Here is a 22,328-nt window from a genome sequence, read left to right as displayed (position 1 = left end):
TTTGCCATTCCTTAATCTTACTTCTAACATAAGTCGTAAGGTCAGTATTGCCTCACGTGTTCCAATATTTCTACGGAATCCAAACTGATCTTCCCCGAGGTCAGCTTCTACCAGTTTTTCCATTCGTCTGTGAAGAATTCGCGTTAGTATTTTGCAGCTGTGACTTATTAAACTGATAGTTCGGTAATTTTCACATCTGTCAACACCTGCTTTCTTTGGGATTGGAATTATTATATTCTTCTTGAAGTCTGAGGGTATTTCGCCTGTCTCATACATCTTGCTCACCAGATGGTAGAGTTTTGTCAGGACTGGCTCTCCCAAGGCCATCAGTAGTTCTAATGGAATGTTGTCTACTCCCGGGCCCTTGTTTCGACTCACGTCTTTCAGTGCTCTGTCAAACTCTTCACGCGGTATCGTATCTCCCATTTCATCTTCATCTTCATCTACATCCTCTTCCATTTCCATAATATTGTCCTCAAGTACATCGCCCTTATAGACCCTCTATATACTCATTCCACCTTTCTGCTTTCCCTTCTTTGCTTAGAACTGGGTTTCCATCTGAACCCTTGATATTCATACAAGTGGTTCTCTTTTCTCCACAGGTCTCTTTCATTTTCCTGTAAGCAGTATCTATCTTACCCCTAGTCAGATAAGCCTCTACATCCTTACATTTGTCCTCTAACCATCCCTGCTTAACCATTTTGCACTTCCTGTCGATCTCATTTTTGAGACGTTTGTATTCCTTTTTGCCTGCTTCATTTACTGCATTTTTATATTTTCTCCTTTCATCAATTATGTTCAATATTTCTTCTGTTACCCAAGGAGTTCTACTAGCCCTCGTCTTTTTACCTACTTGATCCTCTGCTGCCTTCACTATTTCATCCCTCAGAGCTACCCATTCTTCTTCTACTGTACTTCTTTCCCCCATTCCTGTCAATTGTTCCCTTATGCTCTCCCTGAAACTCTGTATAACCTCTGGTCTTTCAGTTTATCCAGGTCTCATCTCCTTAAATTCCCACCTTTTTGCATGTTCCAGTACTAGTGCAATATAGCTGTAGTTTCGAAGCAGGAGATTTCACACTCCTCCAGACACGTGGAATCATAGATGTTGCTGTTGAACTGCTAATCTGTTTTCGAAATAACGAGAAGTTCTAGACCCTTGTGAAACACATTGAAATAGTCGTAAATAGTCCCAAAGTATTTACCAGAACAGCAAACAGAAAACGATATATTTTCTAGTTCGACATACAATCCTTCCATACACGACTTTAGGTATGGAGTGCTCTTCGGCATGGAGTACTGCATTAGCTTGTAACTAAGTACTTTACCCTGCTTTCTGACAAAGTGATCAAATGATATGTCGACTGATTGCACCATATGAAACTCGATTTCGACCACTTTGTTTTAAATATAGAGTCCCCTGGACCGCTGAAGTTGTATGAGTATCAGTTTCCAATTTACAAACGCTCTGGTTGTTCAGTCTGTCAGTAATGCTGAAAACTGATTATCACCGAAGAATAATTGGTAAAAAGAAGCATTACTTTTTCTACATGAGGTTACAATATGTGTTCAACAGATATCTTACAAAATATTTTGCTGTTTTAACTGACTTTCTGGAATAGTTGCAACCAGCAAGAGGACTTTCGTGAACATAACGGTAGATTTCTTGTGAGTTCAGAAGTGTCACGAACACTGAACGTATTACGCTGATTGTTTGAATGTGGGTAACGTCATAGGATGCTGTTTCTCACACAAAAAACAAGTTTCCTAAAATTTCTGATTTTAAAGGTAGATAGAATGCAGTGTGGATAGCTATTTCTGACGCCGCTAATGCAGCACAACAGATTTGAAGATTCAGTGATACAGAAGCCGTCCTCGACACGTTTAAGAATCACAGTATTAGACGAAATAGTAGTGCCACTGTTATGAAGAAGTGCGGTGCACTGTTCCTTGGGCACACATGCATGTTGGAAGAAACAGGCGCTGCAAGGACTAAAGCCGTCAAGAAATACGGGAAATGTATTCAGAGTTGCGAATATAGACAATGATCGGCCATTAGAATGACAACAAAGAAAATTTGTACCTCGAAGCCGGTTTTTCGGCTTGGAACGAGTGGACGCCTTAAACGTTTGGGCTGTCCATGCACGAATCACGGCAACAACCAAATTTCACTGCAACAAAACCCCCCAAAGGCAGCACTTGTAGTAACGTTGTTTTATTTGACACCGTATGGGACCATTCCGTTGTAGTTTCCGTCATTGTCAAATTTATCGTAGAAATAGTAGAGAGGGTCACCTCGTACTCAGGACCGGTCGGAGAACATTTTCCCTCACAAGCGGCTTTTGCTTTGCCTCCCCCCCCCCCCCTCCCTCCCTCTGTAATACGCATTGTATAAAGATCTGTCACGTAGGCGCCCCAAGCACTCTCTGGTAACTGGGACACGTAGGGTATAGAAACTTCACACTTGTGACGTCTTTGGCGACCCCTCTGAGATCGGCTTCCCAAGTGGTGGGCTGTGTCCCTCGTGTCTTAAACCGGCCATGCTGGTAGTGGTCTTTGCTATGAACAGTGAATACTGTACTACGGTACTGTTCTTCTGCAGGACGCCAGGTGGCGTCAGATTCTCTACTCTGTTCCAGTATATTCTCACTTCTGTGTCCAAGCGTAATCTCCTTTTTTTTTCTTTTACCTGGCCTTAGATTTTTATGCCGCAAGTAATTCGCAGACACCGACTTGCCAGTCTCGAAAACAAATAGCCGCTTCTCATTTATCTCTGCCAGAGGCAATCACATTACACGAAAAGTTGTTAGGAGGGCCGGTGAAAACTGCTTTTTCACTTCGCAAAAGAAGTCACAGGCGTAGTTAAAAATCTGATGTCGTCCTCCAGGAGAGGAAGCGTATTCTTTGAGTAACAATCCTTTGTGAGGGCGTCGTTTCGCAGCAGCCAGGCAGAAAGGAGCAGACAGTATTGGAAGAGTACCGGACGCGAAATGGACTCTGCAACTCTGTGTGTGTGTGGAGACCCCCGCCGCCCTCACGGACGTATCCTCCGCGCGCTGTCAACACTCCTTTGTTCGCCGGCGCCGGCAGTGCGCGCACAATATCCGCTCCGGCGTGATGAAGCCCACCCTTAAAGGAGAACCAGCCACCTGGTTGCTGTCTGGCAGGGCACCGGCGTACAGGCCAGGCTACAGCAACCACCACCTCAGAGGGCGCCGAAATGACAGGTACTGGCACAGTGATCGCAGAACTGGAAATATCTTCGTAATCTGTGTGGCCAGTGATGTACCTGAGACATTCTACGGCTATTACACGAAAGCAGCTGCTCCCCTTCTAGATCCAGCTTATTGTAAGTCACTGGAACAACGAAGTTACCAGAATCGTGAAAAAGTCCAAGTCACACTCATTGCCAACAAGGTTTGTGGGACCAATGCAAATAGTGGGTGATGAAAAAGTCAGTATAAATTTGAAACCTGTATAAATCACAGGATAATGTAGATAGAGAGGTACAAATTGACACACATGCTTGGAATGACATGGGGTTTTATTAGAACCAAAAAAATACAAAAGTTCACAAAATGTCCCACAGATGGCTCTTCATCTGATCAGAATAGCAATAATTAGCATAACAAAGTAAGACAAACCAAAGAGGATGTTCTTTACAGGAAATGCTCCATATGTCCACCATCATTCCTCAACAATAGCTGACGTCGAGGAATAATGTTGTGAACAGCACTGTAAAGCACGTCCGGAGTTATGATGAGGCAGTGGCGTCGGATGTTGTCTTTCAGCATCCCTAGAGATGTCGGTCGATCACGATACACTTGCGACTTCAGGTAACCCCAAAGCCAATAATCGCACGGACTAAGGTCTGGGGACCTGGGAGGCCAAGCATGACGAAACTGGCGGCTGAGCACACGATCATCACCAAACGACGCGCGCAAGAGATCTTTCACGCATCGAGCAATACTTTGTTTCTTTTATTTGGTTCTAATAAAACCCCATGTCATTCCAAGCATCTCTCTATCTACATTATTCCGTGGTTTATTAAGTTTTCAAATTTATACTGACTTTTTGATCACCCGGTACACTGGTGACCAAAATTAAAAAAAAAAAGAAATTTTGCAAAGCCGCCTTTCTTTTGCCAGAAATAGTATAAACAGGTGACAGTAAAGGAGAAACAATGTAAAGAATACAGTTCGTAATCAACAGCAACATGCATTACGGTAGACAAAAATGTTCTTCGTTTTTTTCAACTTGACGGATCTGCACGCACATTCCGACAACTGGTTAATATTCTCAATATAGGCTGCTACCATTTCAGGAAGCAGTACTGACAACGATGGGGCAAGCTTTGAAGGATGTCATCAATCTCGTGTTGAGAAAATAACGCCCGTTTTTTCCTGAACAGCAGTCGCATGTTTTGGAGAATGGTTGATAGATGCTGACGTAATGCAGGCAATCAGCCGTCCAGTGTTCGGCTTGGGTGCTGTTTAGAACATCTGCTGCCCGAGAAAACAGTTGAAAGACCAAAGCGACACTGATTTCTACGATTAACTTGTGTAATTTTCCAGCAGTTGTGGATGGACCTTTCCGTGAATTTTAAGTTGCCAGTCACTGCAGTCTTCTAGCGACATTCATGTTGCGGGTGTATCCCTGCTCGCGAAAGCGGACAGTTCCTTACAAAGACTTGGCTTTAAAGGAAATCGCCATCTTGGCGGTAATTAGCGCCCTCTGAATGCTACTACATTCTATCGCTTGCGCCTAGACCCACGGTTACTCAGGGTCGGCCACGGTTAGTCAGATTTGGGATGTTAATTTGAAGGGGTCGCCGGATGCCTTCCCTGGCGCCATTCTTAATGCTACTACACATACGTAACGAATCACAGCTATCAGCGGCAAATACCTCTTTACCTGCTAGGTGCTAGTTCTGCGAGGTATGCAGGAGAGCTTCTGTGAAGTTTCGAAGGTAGGAGACGAGGTACTGGGGGAATTAAAGTTGTGAGTACGGGGCGTGAGTCGTGCTTGGGTAGCTCAGTTGGTAGAGCACTTGCCCGCGAAAGGCAAAGGTCCCGAGTTCGAGTCTCGGTTCGGCACACAGTTTTAATGTGCCAGGAAGTTTCACCTCTTTACCTGTCATGGCTATCCGTTTATGATTTCTCGGCGAGTGTCACATCACCTACAAAATTGATAAGCTAGTTTCCACATTAATTAATTACTAAAGTTTGTGAACTAATTTTTAGCCTAGTTCGCTTCATTTTATTTAAATAATTTCTCTATAGTTTGGCTGCCATTCTTTGTGGGTGTGGCATCACGCAGTCTTGCCACTAGACGATGAAATGTTGTAATAAAGACTGTTTCGAAGAACAAGAGAGATGTGTATATTTTTGAGGAAAGACGGCTACTGAATATACACTCCTGGAAATGGAAAAAAGAACACATTGACACCGGTGTGTCAGACCCACTATACTTGCTCCGGACACTGCGAGAGGGCTGTACAAGCAATGATCACACGCACGGCACAGCGGACACACCAGGAACCGCGGTGTTGGCCGTCGAATGGCGCTAGCTGCGCAGCATTTGTGCACCGCCGCCGTCAGTGTCAGCCAGTTTGCCGTGGCATACGGAGCTCCATCGCAGTCTTTAACACTGGTAGCATGCCGCGACAGCGTGGACGTGAACCGTATGTGCAGTTGACGGACTTTGAGCGAGGGCGTATATTGGGCATGCGGGAGGCCGGGTGGACGTACCGCCGAATTGCTCAACACGTGGGGCGTGAGGTCTCCACAGTACATCGATGTTGTCGCCAGTGGTCGGCGGAAGGTGCACGTGCCCGTCGACCTGGGACCGGACCGCAGCGACGCACGGATGCACGCCAAGACCGTAGGATCCTACGCAGTGCCGTAGGGGACCGCACCGCCACTTCCCAGCAAATTAGGGACACTGTTGCTCCTGGGGTATCGGCGAGGACCATTCGCAACCGTCTCCATGAAGCTGGGCAATGGTCCCGCACACCGTTAGGCCATCTTCCGCTCACGCCCCAACATCGTGCAGCCCGCCTCCAGTGGTGTCGCGACAGGCGTGAATGGAGGGACGAATGGAGACGTGTCGTCTTCAGTGATGAGAGTCGCTTCTGCCTTGGTGCCAATGATGGTCGTATGCGTGTTTGGCGCCGTGCAGGTGAGCGCCACAATCAGGACTGCATACGACCGAGGCACACAGGGCCAACACCCGGCATCATGGTGTGGGGAGCGATCTCCTACACTGGCCGTACACCACTGGTGATCGTCGAGGGGACACTGAATAGTGCACGGTACATCCAAACCGTCATCGAACCTATCGTTCTACCATTCCTAGACCGGCAAGGGAACTTGCTGTTCCAACAGGACAATGCACGTCCGCATGTATCCCGTGCCACCCAACGTGCTCTAGAAGGTGTAAGTCAACTACCCTGGCCAGCAAGATCTCCGGATCTGTCCCCCATTGAGCATGTTTGGGACTGGATGAAGCGTCGTCTCACGCGGTCTGCACGTCCAGCACGAACGCTGGTCCAACTGAGGCGCCAGGTGGAAATGGCATGGCAAGCCGTTCCACAGGACTACATCCAGCATCTCTACGATCGTCTCCATGGGAGAATAGCAGCCTGCATTGCTGCGAAAGGTGGATATACACTGTACTAGTGCCGACATTGTGCATGCTCTGTTGCCTGTGTCTATGTGCCTGTGGTTCTGTCAGTGTGATCATGTGATGTATCTGACCCCAGGAATGTGTCAATAAAGTTTCCTCTTCCTGGGACAATGAATTCACGGTGTTCTTATTTCAATTTCCAGGAGTGTATAATATATAAGAATATACAGCCTACAGTTGCAGGTTGACTTTATCGTTTACCTAGGTTTGAACGTTACTAATAACGTCTTCTTCAGAACCTGCAAAAAGTTCATATTATAGTGTGCTAGTAAATTATATTAGATATGGTCATCCTACAGGATGCAACGTGTAGTACTTACATAAAATATTATTTAAATGTTTGCCTAAACAGGCCATGTCCTAAGTCAACTGTTGCATAATCATAAGGTATTGTCACTTCTATTAAACAAGCTGTAGCAAATTCATTGTAAGCCCGCTGTACGGGCCTCGTCGGGTGACTGGAGACTGCGGAACGCGAGGGCTTCGCCGTCTGCCTCACAGAGGGCGGCGCGCATGCGCGAGACGTATAGAATCAAACTCATATTACGCAAGCGTCAGATAACATTTTTCCTATGATTTAATTTTATACTTTACTATTGTAAGTTTATTACAGTATCCAGCATGACTACTACAGAGCCTTATAAACTGACTAACAAATCTCCTATGAACATATGTAGGAAAGGTTGTATAATTATAGAAACTGTAATGGTCACATGCATTATGAATTATTGTAAACCTAATACAGGCTGGAAGCCTTCGAAGTGTGCCCCCTTTTTTAGATACAGTTGATCGTTCAGTAAATTGCCTTTATCTGTAATTAGGTGTGCATAAATTTGTAGTTCCTCAAGCGAGTCGAGTCTATATCCCTCAACTTCATGATGTAGTAGCTCTGTGTCACGTAAAGGTTTAGGCGTATGAGCCATTTGCACCAGATGTTCCGCAAAGGCTGACCCCCGTCTTCCTACGCCCTTTATTGGAAGATGTTCTTTAAACCTTACTGCTATAGCTCTGCCTGTTTGACCTGTGTGATAATCACACATAATCTTATATACGCCTGATTTCGCTGACTTGTCACAGTCTTTCACAAGGGAATTAACCAAATTTTGCTTTAAACTATTCCTCGTCACGAAGTAAATTTTAAAACCTGAATTTTTCAACAGCCGCCCTATCTTGTCGGATACTATATAGGGAACCGACAACCATTTCTTGGCCTGATCTTGGGTTTGACTATTTGTGTTTACTAAAGTCGCTGTCCTTTTTCGCGTTTTCTTATGATATAACTGCCTCACTATCTTTGGATCATGCCCATTATTCTGTACAATACTTTCGAGAATTTGTAATTCTTTTTCGAGGTTGACATCTGACAAAGGAATAGAGATCGCCCGATGGATACTGGAATAGAAAAACGCCATTTTATGCCCTTCGGGGTGCGTTGAATCGGCCGGGATGATGTTTTTTGAACTCTATTTTAGCATCTTTAATAGTCAACGTTAAATCAAGATAATTTAGTGATCTATCAGCTTATTCCAATTCTTGTGTGAATTTTATTTTTTCATGTAGACTGTTAAACGTTGCGAAAATTTGCTTTATTCCTTCTGGAGAATTATTAACCAGTAGCAGAACGTCATCCACGTATCTCGCATAAAAGATGATGTTGTTATGTAAACAATATCAGTTGCTGTTGCTGCATAAAAATGTTAAAAATTAAGGCTGCTGAACACTATTTTTAATTTTCTCTGCGGTTTTTGTCTACGATTAAATGCTTGTCTCGGTGCAGAGAGACACGAGACTTGCAGTAGTGCTGTGTTTCTCTCACTTTACTGTGACGCCTGTGGTGTTGTTGTGCCCGCAGCTACGGCTGCCTGATCTACCTGGCGACGCAGATCGCGGCCGGCATGAAGTACCTGGAGGGCCTGAAGCTGGTGCACCGGGACCTGGCCGCCAGGTGAGTCCCAGCAGCCCGCCTGGACGTCGCTGAGCGTCCCGCTGCTGCCTCATTACACGTCCAGTGCGGCACACACGTTTCACTAACTGCGATATTTGTGGTGAATCTGTAATGGACGCCCAATTTTCGACCGATGCACTGTCCCCGTAGTGTTACTATTTGCTTCAACTATCAGTAAATTCCCGATTCTTTAAAAAAATTTAGAATTTAACTCCCCAAGTAAAAACAAAGAGCAAAGCTTTCGACATGTAATAACTTTACAAACAAATTAATGTGTTAAATATTTGACTTGAAGCATGCACACGAGAAAAACTTTGGGAAAGGTTCGAAATTATGCTTAAGAGTTTGTTGTGAGTCTCCAAGTTCTGTCATCCTCACACTCTGGATGAGTAAAGCCCGGCTATTTGTGTACCATCATTTAGGCTGCCACAAGACAGACGCGCATTGTTTCTAACTGTTACACTTGTCCTGTTGTGTTAAGCTTTTAACATAAGATTACAGCTCTTAATGAGTAGATCATGACAGCATTTTAAATTTGGTCAATAACTACGGGAAATACTGAAAATTTTTTTTGTTGCCCCTGGAAGCAGGTAGATAGGCAACCTGCAATTCGGACGTGTGATTGTCGCACAGTTAATATAAGGCCGTGTCCTACGTGAGCGACAGAAGCGAGCGACAGCGCGCGACAGCTTCAGGCGACAAAACACAACCGCAGGTGTGGTTATGGAAGTGTCCTATGCGAGCGACATCTGTGTCACTGCCTGTCTCCCGCTGCAACTGGCGACCTTTGAATCCAGACGTGTTTGAATCTTGTCGCTGCAGCATGCACGACACAGAGCAACAGCCAAAGCAGTGGAGCGAATGCGACTGCAGCTATGAAATACTTAACATCCGATTTTAAGAAAACTATACAGTGAAAAAGTTTGATTCTTCCGCAACCTAAAGCTTGATATCCCTAAATGATAAAGGTCAGAATTTATTTTCATTATTCGTCATAGTTAGTGTGCTACACGAAATTGGGTACATGGCTGCATGAAATTTTTAAGAATCTGCAGAGGTAAAATCACATTGTTTAAACTTTTCGTATAGTTCATTTACGGCCATACATTATTGCGTATGAATGGTAACCAATATATCTAAATTGTATTTAAAGTTGAGACCGGAATGATCTCTCTTTTCATTCTTGAGATATTGGTTGTTATATCTACGGACTGGTCGCTCGCGGCGCTTCCGAACCTTTCTTGCGCTTCGGGAATCAAGTGGTCGTAAAAATCGTCGTATCTCATAAAAGGTTCAAGATATCGAAACGACGAATTTTGGAAATGACAGCACCCAGAAAGGGCTATTTTATCATATGATTAACACTCGATACGTTTTTGCAAACGCGTGAACAGAGTGAAAACAAGACTCCCTATAACTTACACCATGAGGTTTTGTCCAAATTTTCATAGGCAAACAAATCGGGAGAAACAGGTAAACGGGGTATCAAAGTGACCAGCAGGAGGTCTAATTTGGCATGAAAATATTTAACTGCTTGAAAGTAATCAGGGTAACGAACGAAAACTTAATCAATAAGCTGAGGAAAAATTGAAATATCTCAAGAAAAGCTGCTTTAAATGAAGTGTCATAAATGTCATCTGATCAAGACATAAAAAGATACATTGGTGCGGTATTTAAATTTCAAAAAGGCTTCCTTCGAATTAAGTACGTCAGGAAGGCAAACGAGGACTCAGTAAGATCATGCTTTCTGAATGAAACTTGAAATTCAAAAATGGAAGAAATCAGTCAAATATTTTATGAAATGATTTGTGTAAAAGAAATAAGTAGATCAGAGAAACGTTTTACGTGCCTTTGAGTGATGCACGAAATCATAAACAGAAAATGAGATGCACCACACGTTTCCATAATATTTTGTATTTCATACTTTTAGACAAGTCATTACACAAAACGTTTGACTTTCTTTTCAAAAATTTTGTAAGGTTTAATTTTAAAGACTATTTACAGTAACTCAAACGCTTGGCCTTAACACTGACTGGTGATGAATTACGTTCGCAACATCTAATATCTGTAAAATTTTATGGTTCACTGTAATTTATTAGGAATTAAATGTGTGTGATATACTGGGATTTGGCAAGACCTTAAAAATATAGTTAGCGATGCAGTGTTAAAGGTATATATAAAACGTAGTATACAGAATCGTAACTGAGTCAACAAAAATATAAGATCGGCCGAGAATCGAAACCAGGACCTTTTGCTTACACGTAATTCTGAACTGTAAACGCTAACCCTATTTTTATTTTTTACCTCATTTTGTTCGCTTTCGTTCGTTGTATCTGCTCGGGGCAGAAGTCGTAAGACATCCGTTTTAGTTCGTTGTTGATCGATTAACTCAGTTTTTTTATTACAGGGGGCAGCTAACCCTCTGACCGAACACGCTGAGCTACCGTGCCGGCTTTGTTAAAAGTTCCTGATCGTGTAAAAATACATTCGCATTTAGTTTATTGATGAGATAGTCGAATGCTCCTCTGTTCATTCACGTGTATTCGAAGAACTTGTCTGGTGATCTTAGTAGTTGACGATATTTATGAAATTCTCCATGGAGATTCCTCCGTTTGTAAATTTCATGCAGAGCGTTCCTTTTCGCTTTGTTTTCTTAAGAAAACCTAATTCTGTAGCCTTACTCTACAGGTTAAGGGCGCCGTTTTATAGAAACAGCTGGTGGGCTCTAAGCAGCCATCTTGTAGCGCGACACGGTCGCTCGCACGCAGGGCACCCAAGGTTGTCGCCCGATGCTGCTGCTTGTCGCTGGAGTGTCGCGTATCCAGAAGTCGCTCGCTTCTGCCGCTCACGTAGGACACGGCCTAAGAGGAGCGTTCAATAAGTGATGCAACATATTTTTTTCCTGAAAGCAGGTTGCCTTTATTCAGGAGTCCAACACACCGTATTATTTATCACTCCTCTGGCTACAAAAACGTGTTTTTCAACATAATCTCCAATCAATGCGACGGCCTTTCGCCACCTTCCTTGTAGGGCATGTATGCCCACACGATACCACTGTACCAGTCCAAGTCGGAGCCAACAACTTGCTTCATCATCCGCGTGGAGCTTCCTGCGGAGTGTGTCCTCCATTGTGCCAAACAGATACAAGTCGGCAGGTGCGAGATGCGGGCTGTACGTTGCATCAGGAATAACAGTCCAGTGAAGTACTGTAAGCTCCTCTCGTGTGCGCAGACTTGTCTGAGGCCTTGCCTTGTCATGGAAAAGGAGGAGTTCGTTCGCATATTTCTGGCGACGAGGACGCTGAAGTCGTTTCTTCAGTTTCCTGAGCGTCCCAGCTGTGTGTGGCCGGCCGACGCGAGAGAGATCGCACACGGTTGGGCTGACTTCTTGTGATGATGACAGACAGCTGGCCCCACGACTCACCGTGCTTTTGTTCAAAAAATGATTCAAATGGCTCTGAGCGCTATGGGACTTAACATCTGAGGTCATCAGTCCCCTAGAAGTTAGAACTACTTAAACCTAACTAACCTAAGGACATCACACACATCCGTGCGCGAGGCCAGATTGGAACCTGCGATCGGTTCCGGACTGAAGCACCTAGAACCGCTCCCCCACAACGGACGGAGTGCTTTTATCCACTGCCAGTTCTCTGTAAATATTCGGCAAGCGCCTGTAAACCTCTACCAGTTTCCGCCAAAGAAAACTCAGTGACAGCTCTTTCCTTGGAAAGCACTCCCGTTACAGACGGCATTTTGAAGGCTACGTTTAGCGCACCACCTGTCGGAATTTTATGGAAGTGTAGAGGCTGAAGCGAAAATACACGATGCACCACAACAAATTCAGTATTTTTTGGACCAAAACTGGCTGAGAAAAAATGTGTTGCATTATTGAACATACCTCGTAGCTGAAGCACCGTCTTATTTCCTACACTCCATCGAAAAATCGCGCAACTTTTCAGTAACATTTTTTCTGCAAGATATAATACAACTTCACGGTGGAAAATCGACTTTTAGTTATGTCTTCATTATGTCTTCTCGATGCCTGGACGCCAGTCAGACTGTGAAATGGTGTCACATCGGCATTCATAGCCGAGTTCGACTCCCGGTGCCCGATAAGCCTTCGATACTCATCTGTCTTTTACAGCCCGTACTGTCATTCCACGAAATGCACGTTCTCTGAGCGTTTTACATCTTTGATGTATGAGGTGATCGACTACAACTTAATGAACTGACTGCCGGAATCCTTCAGGCCAAAATTTAGGCCTCTCAACATGCAAATTGCAATGGAACTTGCGAAGAAGGCCAGTTGCCTTCCCTCGATTTGTTATTTAAGAGTAGAGCGTTGTGCTTGTATCGCACACATTCTGGGCGGCGTATCGAACCAGCTCCCTCCTATTGCTCCCTCCTACGTATATCTCGTGAAGAGACCATGAGGATAGAATCAGAGAGATTAGAGCCCACACAGAGCCATACCGACAATCCTTCTTTCCACGAACAATACGAGACTGGAATAGAAGGGAGAACCGATAGAGGTACTGAAGGTACCCTCCGCCACACACCGTCAGGTGGCTTGCGGAGTATGGATGTAGATGTAGATGTAGCTGTTCGTATACGGTGCTTAGTTCGATCCCCTGCCTGTCTTGATATGTGGCGCAAAAACGCTTTAGGAGCACTTTGCGATGCTTGCCAACCACTGCACGCCACCTGCCTTGCGCACGGTGTGCAACTTGTCACTGGTCGGGTGTGTTTGGCAGGAACTGCGTGGTGGGCCCGGACTTCAGCCTGAAGGTGTCGGACCACGCCATGTACTGCTCGCGCTACGACCTCGACTACTACCTGAGCGACACGCAGACCAAGCTACCCGTGCGCTGGATGTCCTGGGAGAGCCTGCTGCTGGTGAGTGCTCACTTTTGTCCACAGCTCGTGTCTCCGGCAGCCCACAGGGACGACACTTACCAGCTCCCGGATTGGCCTCTTCCGTACGTATGCAGAGCAGTTCCATTACTGCGTGGCCATCTCACTTGGCACATGCTAGTTCAACAGCGTTTGTTCTGAAGGATTCAACGTCATGTTAGTGGAAGAAATTTTCGCATCCAATATGTATCTGCTGTGGTGGCGCAGCACTGTGTGGTTTATCTCAAACTTCATCCCGCAGACCCACGTAGTCCCTTCGGTCTTACTGCGGGGAGTTACCAGTTTCCACCCTCTCTCTTATCACTCTCAAAGTCGTTAAGAATACAATCACAACACATTGCTTTGGATTTAATCGTCACAGGAACTTGCACAAAACAGCTATACTTGAGGCACAGTGCTCTCACACTTCGCAAAGAAGAGCCGCCTGATGGCTGCAGAAACGTAGACATTGCTAGGTAGATTACTGAACAACAGAGAATTTCATAATCAAACGGCTGTGAGACTTGACTGCGTAAACTTCTTCAGCAAGTAGATCGTTGTGTTCCTGAGTGTTTTTGCTTGCAGAACTGAATGCAAAAACGGGCAACATACCCAACAAGATTACCACGTCATTCTGGTTTTATGTGTTAGATATTAAACGAAAAACAAACAGCAAATTACCGAATACCTTAAATGGTTGGTCAAAGCATCGTCAAGGTGTCTTTACATAACTTTCAAATGGTTCAAATGGCTCTGAGCACTATGCGACTTTAACTTCTGAGGTCATCAGTCGCCTAGAACTTAGAACTAATTAAACCTAACTAACCTAAGGACATCACACACATCCATGCCCGAGGCAGGATTCGAACCTGCGACCGTAGCGGTCACGCGGTTCCAGACTGAAGCGCCTTTAATCGCACAGCCACACCGGCCGGCACATAACTTTCATCTGTAACAGTAATTTATACAGGGTATGAAAAAACCTTTAAGGTCTGCCGGGCGAGGTGAAGCAATGGTTAGCACATTCGGGAGGACGACGTTTCAAACCCGTGTCCTGCCATCCTAATTCAGGTTTTCCGTGATTTCCTTATATCGGCTGAGGCGACTGCCGGAATGGTTCCTTTCAAAGGGCACGGCCAATTTCCTTACCCGTCCTCTCCTAATCCGATGGGTCCGATGACCTCGCCATGTGCCCCCCCCCCCCCTCTCCCCAAGTCAACCAACCAACCTTTAGGGTTGGAAACTATATTGATATAATAGACAAGTGGTCCGAAATGAATATTTAGTCGAGTGAGATATTGAATGAGCGAAACGTAGTAAACTGCTTGTGTTCCACAGCAAAAAGCTGCCAGCCATATTTACTTTTGTAGCGTGTCCTTGAAAAACAACCTGAACTCGTCTGTGATGCGTCCTCCGCGATGTACAGTTACTGTACTGGTTGCACACAAGATCTGAGAAGTATTCTTTGCGGGAACTGGAAGACATGCATTCTCTGTACGGTACCACAGGATGTGTGGTCCGTGGAAAGAGGAAGGAACGTACAGAGGAAAGCTTCAGTGTGGGCAAAGTTCTAATCGGAAGAAATTTCTCTTTCTGTACAGAGAAGTAAGAGAACTGCATCGTTCAAGCTAAACTTAATTATTTATGGATTTCTCAAGTAAAGACCACCTGCCTGTTGCTATATAGCAGGCCATACTTTGTGTGATTTTACATGTTATACCATACAAATTCAGTTTTATTAATAGTACATCCTTCTGAATCTGCTTAGTGTATTCATCTCTTGGTCTCCCTCTACGATTTTTACCTTCCACGCTGCCCTCCAATACTAAATGGGTGATCCCTTGATGCCTCAGAACATGTCCTACCAACCGGTCCCTTCTTCTAGTCAATTAGTGCCACAAATTTCTCTCCCCTCCAATTCTATTCAATACCTCCTCATTAGTTATGAGATCTACACATCTAATCGTCAGAATTCTTCTGTAGCACCACATTTCGAAAGCTTCTATTCTCTTCTTGTCTAAACTATTTATTGTCCACGTTTCACTTCCATACATGGCTACACTCCATACAAATACTTTCAGAAACGACTTCCTAATACTTTAATCTACACTCGACGTTAACAAATTTCTCTTCTTCAGAATCGCTTTCCTTGCCATTGCCAGTCTACATTTTATATCCTCTCTACTTCGACCATCATCAGTTATTTTGCTCCCCAAACAGGAAAACTCCTTTACTATTTTAAGTGTCTCATTTCCTAATCTAGTTCCCTCAGCATCACCTGACTTAATTCGACTACATTCCATTATCCTCGTTTTGCATTTGTTGATGTTCATTGTTTTCTTAAGCCTTATCCTCAATTATGTGCTTTAGATTACATTTAAAATATATTTGTCTTAACCTGGTACTATTTTCTCTCTCGACGCCGATAACTAGCAATATCGCCATCGAGTTCTACAGGGGGAAGGGGGGGGGGGCGGAGCTTAGCATTCAGATCCCGCACGCTGTCTGATACCGGAACGGTATTACTACGCTGAAATTGTTCTAGAAGGTACGAGAACCCAACCTATCATTTTCCCGCGCACCTGCACTCCCATCTACATCTGGCCACTTCGACCAGTGCTCCTTCCCACTCGAGATGACTCGTAGCCTTCTATACCGATCGTTCGACGTATGCCTGCCCACTGCCTTCTGCATACTCTCATTAACATTTACTTTAATAATGAAAATTTGGGTGAAACCTTTACGTTAATGTTATTATTAAAATTACTGTTGAAGCCTTTACAGGGGGTAGGATGCCTTGGAGCAGGAGAGGCATCACAGGACGTTTTAATTTCCAGTGTCAATACTGTTACAAATAAATTCGTAAAATTTTGTCAGCATCACCAGGAAGGATTCAGGATTCACACTCATTGCAGTGGAAGTTCGAAAACATAACAAAATAATTTTTTTTACGTGTGAAATTTCATCATTTTTTCACTTACTAATGGCTGCATTTGTTGCTGTAGGTACACTTTTCTTCATAAGTAAGAGAGATGGTTCGATGAATTTTGCACAGCATACATACCATACTTACAGGTGTATGAAACTGTAGAATTTATTTAATTTATGAAAAAACGAGTGATCTGTTGTATTTTAAACTTCATGTTTAGAAAAAAACACAAATTTTGTAGTTAATTACCTCAATTGTACCACAGTTTTTAATAAATTTGCAAAATTCTAGAGTTTCATACACCTTTAGGTGGCAGAAGTAAAGCTGTGAGGACCGGATGTGAGTCGTGCTTCGGTAGATCAGTTGGTAGAGCACTTGCCCGCGAAAGGCAAAGGTCAGTTTTAATCTGCCAGGAAGTTTCATATCAGCGCACACTCCGCTGCAGCGTGAAAATCTCATTCTGGACCTTTAAGTGTAGTTTGTATGTTGTGCAAAATTCATCGAACCATCTCTCTTACTTATGACGAAAAGTATACCTGTAGCAACAAATGTTGCCATTAGTACGTGAAAAAAATGATCAAATTTCACACGTAACAAAAATTACTTCGTTATGTTTTCGAACTTTCACTGCTATGAGTGTGAATTCTGAATCCTTCCTGGTCATGCTGACAATGTTTTATGAATTTATTTGTAAAAGTATAGACAGTGGAAATTAAAATGTCCTGTGGTGCCTCTCCCGCTCCAAGTCGGGCCTTTGACGTCCTGCCCCCCTTAAATAAAATTGCAAAACAGAGTGGGTGTACTTACAGAGTACTACGTAACGTGACTACCTACGTTACAATCTGCTCTGAAATTGATTGACTGTGCTGATAAACCTCTTACATTATTTGCTTTTCAAACATCTGAGCAAAACTGAACGTACTCAGACATTAGTCTCTTTACGTATTCTCATCAACACTAAACTGACACACAATGTTTTTAGCGCAACGCAATCTGACTTTCAAAAATCCCTAAAAAAGAATGGCCCTGATTAACAATAACCTATACCTTTCACGAATCACTTCCCTCACAAAAATCTTTGCTACTCAAACTACTGCAATACTGCGTGCGCCAATACTGCCAGCTTAATAAAAGATTCAAACTACTGAAGGCACTAACTACTAATAGGGATAGTTAGCAAATGAAAGATTTTGATAGGGAACAAACAATGTATTTACCTTAATAGTGTTCAAAAGTCATAATATATACATATCAGTTCAGGACATCCAGTCTTACAAATTTAATGTCTCTGTCCAGATCATCCGCTCTCAAAACTCCGCCATCTCCCTCCCCACATCCACCACTGCTGGCGGCTCACCTCTAGACTTGGCCACTGTTCATATGTTTTGATACCGTGTATCGATACGTGGAACTGTTTGAGTGTTTCGGAACGGCTGTGGTTCACTGTTTCGAAACAGTGGTGTTTCATTCCTCCCCTGTCTCGGATAACCGGACCAGATTCGATCTCGAGCCAGACACAGAAACAGTATCGTTGTTTCAAAATAAGGCTGTTTCAGTTCACCTGTGCTTGGCACGGACTCATTGTATCGAAACAGGGATGTTTCATTCTGCTCTGTGTCGGACGAGATTCGGGCTCGGCACAGGTACTGAAACACATCATACCACTTCATGAAACACTTTCAAGAGTGTTGAAATCTTTTTGACAAGAAATAGCATGAGGCTTAAGATATCCGAAAATAAAGCTTCGTTTCTAGCTGAGTGTCCTATTCCGAAATGGCGTATCATCTGCTTTATAAACACTAACAAAACAATAAAACAACGCATACTATTCACATTCAAAATAATAAATATGTGAAAATCATTTCGGTAAATTACACTTTTTTTATAACATACGCTTCTCTGTTCATGTGCAATAATCATATTAAGAAACGCAAGTAAGACTACAACATTTTGAATAAAAAAAAGAGATAGAGTGACCGTTATGAGACATATACATAAATTTGATGTAGGTATAATTGGAAGCAATCTGTTTGAAATATGACTGATAGTGTAATGGTGAAGGGGAAGGGCTGGGAAGCATGGTGAATTTATAGTAACGGTTCGAAACACCTTGAAAGACAAAATTTTTTTCTGTTATATTTTGTTATTTATTCGAATTATTTGGCTTTATTTGTGAGTCTATAGTCACTGTGCCTATTATCCACAATTATTCCCTTTGTGTGCATGGAAATTAGCAGGATGGGTATACTACCCATACTAACGGAATGTGGGAATCCCAGTAGCATATCCGTTGTTTCTGCACTTTGCTCCCATTTCCAGTTCCGTTCGTGGTGGTTCTTCAAATTCAGCTACGGCTGTCCTCAACCAATTGACAAGTACGAAAGTCACACGACACGAAAGCAGCGCATTTGCTGCAGGAAATACGAAACTGCCAAGGCGCCTAAAGCGATAGTTTCATACTTTCTGCGACATGATTAGTGCTCTCGCACCTCATTTGTGTTTATATGGACATACTTGTACAGTAGACATTCAAGACGATAAAATGTGTAGGGATATTAGATTACAAAACACAAACTGTTTCACTGTTTCGAAACAGCGTATCGAAACATTACATTATATTGTTTCATTTGTTTAGAAAGACTCACCTCCAACTGCGGAATGGTACGCGCTGTTTGCATCCAGCTGCCCAACACTACAATGGCAGACAACAATGCAAATCAGCCACAGACTGCACACAGCACAGCCAGTGATTTTCATACAGAGTGCTACGTGGCATTACCAATATAAAAACCTAAACAGCCTACTTAAAATATGTATTTGGTGTCTGTTCATTCGGATAAGTCCGAGAAGGACTTGTGAGCTTTTAATTCCATTGAGGCTATAATAATCTAACCTAAATCAATAACTTTAAGTCAAATGAAAAAAAAAAAATCTCGCGGAGCGGTCTGGCGCGACCAATAACCACCTCTACCAATAAATTTAATGATAAGAATATCGATAAAAGCATCGATTTCATGAAGGACAACTCTTAAGCGGAGCGATGCGCGCGCCTCTATTAAAGTGCCCTATACATCCGCACGCCAAGGCGGCTGCGGAGCGACTGCCGCCAAGACCGGAAGCGCCGCTGGACCCCTGCAGCGGCCTTATCAGAGCGATTACGCAACCGGAACTTAATGAGTCGAGACACAAAGAAATGAATGACAGCTGCCAGTAGCAGGTGGTGGTAGGAACATGAGTGATCCGTGTACGGCTTCGACCATAGATACTAGCAGACTGGCCTTGCTGTGCAGAAGCTATAGGGCTGGTGTGGCTCCAACATAAACCACGTGACTGTTGGCAAAACGTGGCGGGATTTCAAATCAGCTGTCTGCCATCCTATGTTTGTATCGTATTTTACCCACATTTCTCAATTGACTGTCAAACGCTTCCTTTTCGATTTGCGAAAAATTATGGCAGAACTACATTTGACCTCGATTTGCCCACAGTATCATTTATAAAATCTAACAAATACATCGAACGCCCCTCTGGTGGGCAGCGGGGCGAAATTACTATAAACTATCAATTAAAGTAAAATGTCGTTAAAATTCTTTTAAACACTAAGAGTAGGCTCGAATCAAAACTTTAAATATTGGATTAGCCGCGTTTTGAGCTCTAGTCACTTTATAAAAGAAAATGGGATATGGGAATTATATCAACTATAGGTGCCAAAATTGTCGACTTTAGGAGCAGTCCCAATTTAGAGTATCAATTTTAGGTGCACTTCAAAGGTTCAGTTCCTACTATTTTTACAAAAGTTTAAACTATCAGTTTACAAAAAATGATATTTTAGATGAAAGGTGAGACTTTGAAGTTTCAGAAAATAATTTTGGAGCCTACATTTATTTAATAGTATTAGAAGGTAGAAAAAAATTCTCTTCAAGTGTCGACTATAGGTGCTCTTACCTTATTATAGTCTCACTTGTATATACAAAAAGGCGCGTATGTGCCGATGGGTTAAAGTTTTTCCGTTTCAGGGCCTGTATCCAAAGCTGCCTTCGATTTTCATCCCTAGGGAACCTATGAGTAGGAACAAGAAACAGTTATATTTACTTCTGTAACCGAATTATCACAGATAGTTTCCAAAATTTAATATGAGTCTGACTTTACATGTATCACTTTCAACACTTTAATTTACGTGATACTCTATTTCAAGTGTAAAAAAAAAAAAAAACCCATATAAAAGTCACTTCAACAGATTTCAATAAACGCATCTGCACTGTCATAGAAACGCAAGTGAAATGTAATGCCATTTTCCCCGACAAAACGCTGAGTACAGCCATAAGCGCAACACGAAACAACGAAGTTTTGCCAACATTCACGTGACTTTAGCCCAGAGATGTTGGAGCCACGAAAATGACGTCAGGGCCAGTCTATTATATTTATGGTCGAAGGTGTACGGTCCCAGTTGCTGACACGGAGATCGTTGGTAGAATTGACTGTACTCCTCTTACTTTGTTGCTTGTTCTCACGTGCTGCTGACTCTGCCGTTGTATATGTGTGTGTCCCGCCCACTTGCAGGGCGAGTACTCGACCAAGAGCGACGTGTGGGCGTTCGGCGTGACGCTGTGGGAGACGCTGACGCTGTGCGCGGTGCAGCCGCTGGCGGAGCTGAGCGACCAGCAGGTGGTGGAGAACTGCAGCCGCTGGCAGCTGGACGACGGCCGCCAGCGCTGCCCGGCGCGGCCCGCCGCCTGCCCCCGCGAGCTCTTCGACCTGATGGCCGAGTGCTGGCGCCGCGACGCCGCGCTGCGCCCCCGCTTCGCCGAGATACACCTCTTCCTGCAGCGCAAGAACCTCGGCTACGGGCCGTCGCCGGCGCCCGGCTAGCGCCCGCCCCCGGCGCCGACGCCGCCGCCGACGCCGCCCCGCACGCCGACGCCGCCCCCGCCCGCCTACGAGGCCCGCACCTCGCTCTAGGCGGCCGCCACTGTGCGGGCGGGCCCCGGACACGGCCACGCCCGCCGACTGTCCGACGCTGCTCGCCGAGTGCTTTCGTACAAGGCCTCCCTCGTCTCCGGTGGCTCGTTGCGGAGTAACGGCGCAATTACGATTTATGCGGTTTTTCACCCCACTTACCTTCGCTTCTGTCAAAAAGTATACACAAAGTGAAAAAGCCAGCAGTACATCATCACCAAAACCGGCAACGTACAATGCAGACTAACAACCCCCCGTCGAAACATTCTGTTTAGTCTACACAGCCCGTGTGCTTGACAAACTTCACATCTCCATCTACACCTACAGGGGACACGCAAAAGAACGTCAGCACCTGTACTTACTTCGGAAAGCTTTATTAATAATGGATCGGACCCCGATTTGCCCGTAATACAGCTGCGTTTCTTCTAGGAATACCGGTACACAATTGATGAAGGTTTCTCGGGTCTCCAGCCGGGTGGTAGCGTTGATATCTCGAGACGTTTCGGGAAGTGTCGTACTACACATCTCCTGGAGAACTTCCCGAAACGTCGCGAGATATCAACGCTACCACCCGGCTGGAGACCCGAGAAACCTTCATCAATAGTTTACGCCGGGAAAGCCTACAGTCACCGGTACATAATGATTCTACAGTGTCCAGACGAAAGTTATGTCACTTTTCGATCCGAACCTCTTCTAACTCCTGTAGCGGCGATGGAGCCGGAAATCTGTTCCGCATTCTGCGCTCCAATACTGCCCACAAGGGTTCGATATGTTCGAGACCGGGGACTGTGCTGGCCGGGGAAGACGCTGCAGTCCAGTTTCATGCTCCTCAAACCACGGCTGTACTGTCCTGGCTGTGTGACTGGCTGCATTATTGTCGTGAAATATGGGATCATTCTTGGGAAACAATCATGAGATGCAC

The 22,328-nt window shown here is 44.3% G+C and overlaps 1 protein-coding gene across 1 annotated transcript in view; it reads left to right on the top strand.

Annotated features, from left to right (window-relative positions):
• LOC126187727 (discoidin domain-containing receptor 2-like) overlaps positions 1-21,319 on the top strand; it is a 302,696-nt gene extending 281,377 nt beyond the window's left edge. The window contains exons 15-19 of the mRNA XM_049928973.1: positions 823-839; positions 8,305-8,326; positions 8,540-8,632; positions 13,386-13,527; positions 21,011-21,319. Coding sequence (XP_049784930.1) covers positions 823-839; positions 8,305-8,326; positions 8,540-8,632; positions 13,386-13,527; positions 21,011-21,319 — 583 coding nt within the window. The remainder of the gene's footprint in view (positions 1-822; positions 840-8,304; positions 8,327-8,539; positions 8,633-13,385; positions 13,528-21,010) is intronic.
• Positions 21,320-22,328: the final 1,009 nt, after the last annotated feature.

This window comes from Schistocerca cancellata, chromosome 5 (genome assembly GCF_023864275.1).
Source record: "Schistocerca cancellata isolate TAMUIC-IGC-003103 chromosome 5, iqSchCanc2.1, whole genome shotgun sequence".
NCBI classification, from domain to species: Eukaryota; Metazoa; Arthropoda; class Insecta; order Orthoptera; family Acrididae; genus Schistocerca; species Schistocerca cancellata.
The sequence above is the reverse complement of the archived record's forward strand: the minus strand, read 5'-3'. Positions and strand labels throughout refer to the sequence as shown.